Here is a 6,000-nt window from a genome sequence, read left to right on the forward strand (position 1 = left end):
GAAACGATCTCCATCTCAAAAGACTACTTTTGCAAACCAGCAAGGATATAGGATGTGGTTATCTTGTTTAGGGCACAAGATCTGTCTGCTTCTCCCAAATTATTAAAACCCCAGCTCCTGGGTTCATAAAGTTAAGTTTCCTTTTCATAGTTAAGCTTTGGTTGTTATATCAGTAAGACTTTTTAAGTCCACATCTTTCATTTAGATTTTAGAGTTTTGTTACTCAGTGCTCTCTCTGATAGCATCATTTTAAAAGTCGTATAAGGGAGTGATCTCTAGGACATATTGAGTGAGAAAAGCAAGAAGCAGAAGGCTATATGTAGTCTGCTACTTCTGTGTAGGAAGTCAAGGGGGAGGGGAATACATGTATTTGCTCATATATTTTCAAAAAAAAGCAATGGAGAGATAAACTAAAAGCTACTGAAATTGGTTACCTAGAGAAAGGGATGGAATAGAGTAGATAAAGAGGCAGGAAAGGGAACAATACTTCTCTGCGAACTCCTCATTTAGTTTTGATTTTTGCTGTCATGTAATGTTACAAATAATTGAAAAAGCATAATTATATCAAAGAAAAAAAAGATGACCATCGACACACAAAAAAGTATTATTTTAATGAAAATACCGGGTAAGATATATATATCTTAAAAGCAAAAAGAATTGCATAATTTTCTTAAACAGCTTTCCATAGTTCTTTGGTTACTGGTCTTGTGGTATTGTTATTTCAAAACCATCATATGGGTGTTGTAGGATGAAACTAATAAGCAATTAGTTAATGTCAGGCAGACCATGGGTGCCTCCTGATGCAATGCATTAGAAGGAACCCAACATCTCCTCTGCATTATTTTTGTCATCAGAGAAAAAGAAGGAAAAAAGAAGCTGAATATCGAGTTTGTAGATCTAACTGCAAACTTGCAGGAAATACAAGAAACAGAACAAATGAAAGGATTCTAGAGGAAATGAGAATGTGGGACATTTTACATGACAGATGATCTGTTTTCTTCTATAAATAAGTGGCGTGGGAAAAAAGAAGAAAGGAGAGGGCTTCCCTGGTGGCACAGTGGTTGAGAGTCCGCCTGCCGATGCAGGGGACACGGGTTCGTGCCCTGGTCCGGGAGAATCCCACATGCCGCGGAGCGGCTGAGCCCGTGAGCCATGGCCGCTGAGCCTGTGCGTCCGGAGCCTGTGCTCCGCAACGGGAGAGGCCACAACTGTGAGAGACCCTCATACAGCAAAAAAAAAAAAAAAAAAAGAAGAAGAAAGAGAAATATTGCAGATGACAAGAGACATTAGATACATAACAAACCAAGTGTAATGTGCGGACCCTGTATGGATTTCAACTTAACAGAGCCATATGTGAAAAGGCATTTTCGAGGCAATTTGGAAAACCCAAATATGGACTGAATATGGAGTCTATATATATCTGAATGTGATCATCACTAGATGACATTCAGGAATTATTGCTCATTTCATTACATTTTACAGACAATTGCACTGTGCTACGTTCTCTAAAAACACCATTTGTTGTTAAAGATGAACACTGAAGTATTTATTGGTAAAGTAATACAATTCCTGGGATTTACTTTCTAATACTCCAGCAAAACGGGGGAGGGGAGAATAATTAACAAAATTGGCAAAATGTTGATTATTGTTTAAGCTGAATGAAGGGGGATCATTATATATTCTCTCTACTTTTGAGTCGTATTTAAATTCTTCTGTAATAAAAAGATGTTTTTAATGTTACAGATGCCTTTTCTTCTTGTAATTAGTAGGCCCACCTGGAGATTTCATTTCCTAAGAAATGAGAATCAAGTCTGTGAATTTAGTTTCCTCCTTACAATGGTTGATTCTTTAATCTTGGAACACACAGTTAAACTGTCTTTCTGTCTACTGTCATGAGAGCAGTTTCTCTTTTTTTTTTTTTTGTAACTGTTTGGCTTACAGTTTCTTGTATTCAATCTTCTCTGTTTGCACAAATAGAAACAAATACATATTTATAAATAGACATGTCCTTGCTGTGGAGGACTTCATAGCGTGAGGCCATAAAAATGACTGCATGCTGAAACCATGCAAAGCAATCTTAATAATCCATGGGGAAAATTACAATTGTTTGTGATCTGTAAAATATTTTATCAAACCATTAAAAACTCTGACTGGCAGTTATAACTATAGGAAAGAAAAATGGGGGGGGAGCAAAGCTATGTTTATTTAGTATACTATAATTTAAAATATTAGAAACATTGAGGATTAAAGTGTTTTATGTCTTTGTGGGGGAAAAAAAACCTTCGTTTTTCTCTGAGGGTGAAAGAGAAATGAATTGTCTATCCAGCCTAGGTTGAGCTCTCTAAGCAATCCTAGGCACCTAGAGATTTACAGTTTGCGAAGTCACATCTATTTTCTGTTTTTTCTAACTTATGAAGTGGGCAGCCTTTCTATGCCTTGGTGAATTGTCATACTCTTTTCTAAATCTGGATCAGCTTCCAATATTTTGTGCTTTTAATGTCATGAAATATCTCTATGAATTCCTTTTCAAATAAAACTTTAGATTTGAAGTAGCTACAGTGTCTCAGAATTCTGTGCAAACTTGTAAAGATTCTCTATGGGCTTCTAGCTAGACATTGGACACAATCTGATTGTATTTTATAAGGTCATTTTCAAAATATTGATAATATTTACCCCTCTAGATCAGTGGGTTTTAATAATTTTAGTATCTTATAGCAATGGTTTTCAAGCGTTTTTTCATGTGACATTATACTCAGTGCAGTACTGTTCTAGAGGATAAGGGGTGGGGAGGAGAGGACCAAGAATCCCATCCCCTGGGTCTTCTCTCCCCAGCTCCTGAGGTTGCCCCCAAACACCTCCAAGAACACAGTTTGCAGATATCTGCACTCCATAGTGGATCAAAATTCTGTGGTTGATAAAGTCTTTAAGACACCCACACACCATGATGCAGATCAACTATGATCAAACATATGGGTTCTTCCCAGTGTATTGGTGCCTCTGAATCATCCCAGGCTTGGCAGAAAGATCCCATCCCTCTATTTCTGTCTCTCTGTTGTAGATCACTGATTAGGATCTGGTGTTACTCTCCACCCATCCTTCTAAATGATGCTTCACCTTGTTCCTGGCTCTCAGCACCCACCGTGACCATGGCTTTGATTCTACTTTTCAGTGCCTGACGTCACCAGCAACTAGCCCTGCCTGTGCTCACTGAGACACCAGCCTGGGATCTAGAGGTATGACACATGGTCCCACACACGTCTAATTCGTGTTGCCCTTTCTCTCCCCACATGCCTTTTGCTATTTTAGCTTCTCTCAGGTGCACAGTCTTTGTTCTGAAAGTCTCCATATTCTGAATTACTTCCTTCCCCTCTTTACAGGATCAAAACCAGCTGTTGGAGCTGGTTGTTCCTTTCATTAACTTGGTCTGGTTTTTAAGTTAGGTCTCATTAATGTTTCGGCCATATCTTTGTGAGCATAATTCTCAGGCAGATGGCAGAGAGAATGGAGGGGGCGTGGAATACAGAGGAAGTAGATTAGAATGGAAAGAAAATATCCTCCTTTAAAGCTTTCCATAATGCTATTTTTGTCATTATAAAGATACAAGAGAGGAGGAGAAGGAGAAAGGGGGAGATTTAGTAGAGAGATTTTGTCAGAAAGAGAAAGAATAACTGCCTGTCCAAATGCTTCTTGGAAATTTGGGGAGGTTTCTATGAGTGTGGCTTTGTGCATATGTGTGTAGGGGGGTGGGGTGGGATGTTTGTATATGTGTATGTGATGTTCCTTCACGTTTCTGAGTGGCCCCAATTTCAAAAACAGTGTGACCTCACACCTCTCGTGAAATCTAAAATCTTTTTGAGAGCTTCCGTCCAAACTTAAGATGTATAGTGTAGAGTGTTTGGTTAATAATCTTACCAGCTGATCATCCAGTCCAAAAAGTTGTTCCACGTAAGTTTCCAACAGTCTCCGAATTTCAGATTTCATTGATGGATCAATGCACATATCCCTTTAATAAAATCATAAAATGCAGTCAAAAATTAATTTCATTTCATAGTAATTAGTTCCATAATTAAATCAGTGATTTTAATGGGTGGAGGGGAAGGGAAGGGAAGGAAAAACACTTCCCCTTGGGAGAGGCATGTCAGAATCACCTGGAGGGCTTTTTCAAACCACTCCCCCCTCAGGATTCTGCTGTGCTCCCCAAGAAGCATCCTCATCCTGTCCTCATCCTCAACTTGAAATAAACTGTCCTATGAGCACACGTTGTTGATGAGAGTGTGCTATGTTTCTCACTTAAGAACCAGTGGAGAAATTTTTCCTATTGAAGTTTGGGGGACTTAAAAGCCAATGGAGGGGAACTTCACTGGTGGCGCAGTGGTTAAGAATCCACCTGCCAACGCAGGGATCACGGGTTAGATCCCTGGTCCAGGAAGATCCCACATGCCGCGGAGCAGCTAAGCCCATGCGCCACAACTACTGAGCCTGCGCTCTAGAGCCCGTGAGCCACAACTACTGAAGCCCGCACGCCTAGAGCCTGTGCTCAGCCACAAGAGAAGCCACCGCAATGAGAAACCTGTGCACCGCAAGGAAGAATACCCACCGTTCTCTGCAACTAGAGAAAGCCCGCGTGCAGCAACGAAGACACAACACAGCCAAAAATAAATAAATAAATAAATTTATTAAAAAAAAAATAATAACAGACTGAAAACTACTTGGGGTAACTAAATGTCCTAGCTCAATAAACAATCATGATTATATATATATTATATATATATATATATATATGCCTATGGAGGGATTCTTGGACAATCTTAAGATTGGAAACATTCATTAGCAAGACCTTTTTTGATAGTATACAATGAGTGTTTTACCTTCAAAATAAAATATCCCCCTACCATAAATCAAAACAATACTTACCAGAGAAGACTTTCAAGACCATTTTCCATTACAGCAGTGATCATTTTCTCTAAATACCTCAGGGGATCCTCAGGACGTGTAACAAGTAGACCACATAACAGAGCCTGGGAAAATGAAATGGAATCAGTGTTTCTGGATTTGCATGTTCTTACTAAGCAAGAGACTTTCTGTCAGACAAAGTCAAATAATGTGACAGTTTCTAAACTAAATGTGCTTTATAGATACCCCTCTGTGTTTATTCAATGTTACCAAATAACCAGAGCAACATGCAGTTTACCTTTACTCTTAAAAAAAATTCTATTGTGAATGGCGAGTTGTTGCATTATGTGAGGGGTCACGGGTTAGATCCCTGGTCCAGGAAGGGACAGTCCAATTGAAGAAATAGTTGTGATTACCTTAGATCAATGGTTTCTACCATTTTTAAATATGAGGAACTCCTTTTTTATTGAAGTATAGTTGACTTACAATGTTGTGTTAGTTTCTGGTGTACAGAAAAGTGATTCAGATATAGATATAGATATATTCTTTTTCATTATGGTTTATTATAGGATATTGAATATAATTCCCTGTGCTATACATTAGGACCTTGTTGTTTATCCTTTTTATATATAGTAGTTTTTATCTGCTAATCCCAAACTCCTAATTTATCTTTTCCCCCTCTTCCTTTTCCCTTTGGTAACCATAAGTTTGTTTTCTGTGTCTGTTTCTGTTTTGTAAATAAGTTCATTTGTATCATATTTTAGATTCCACATATAAGTGATATCATATGGTATTTGTCTTTCTCTTTCTGGCTTACTTCACTTAGTAAGATAATCTCTAGGTCCATCATGTTGCTGCAAATGGCATTATTTCATTCTTTTCTTATGGCTGAGTTATTTTCCATTATATATATATAATGGAAATTGAATCAGTGATTTTAATGGTTGGAGGGAAAGGACGCTCCATATATACATATATATATATATATATGTATATATATGTATATATGTATATATGTATATATATGTGTGTATATATATATATATATATATATATATATATATATGTTCCGCACACAGCAACGAAGACCCAATGCAGCCAAAAATA

General features: G+C 37.8%; 1 protein-coding gene across 1 annotated transcript in view; it reads right to left on the bottom strand.

Annotated features, from left to right (window-relative positions):
* Positions 1-6,000, bottom strand: part of FBXL13 (F-box and leucine rich repeat protein 13) — a 183,410-nt gene that overhangs the window by 162,595 nt on the left and 14,815 nt on the right. Inside the window, 2 exon segments of the mRNA XM_027123825.1 lie at positions 3,913-4,003; positions 4,915-5,018. Of these exon segments, the coding sequence (XP_026979626.1) occupies positions 3,913-4,003; positions 4,915-5,018 (195 nt within the window).

Source organism: Aethalodelphis obliquidens, unplaced genomic scaffold, assembly GCF_003676395.1.
Source record: "Aethalodelphis obliquidens isolate GAN/ISIS:26980383/991018 unplaced genomic scaffold, ASM367639v1 scaffold27, whole genome shotgun sequence".
Lineage (NCBI taxonomy): Eukaryota > Metazoa > Chordata > Mammalia > Artiodactyla > Delphinidae > Aethalodelphis > Aethalodelphis obliquidens.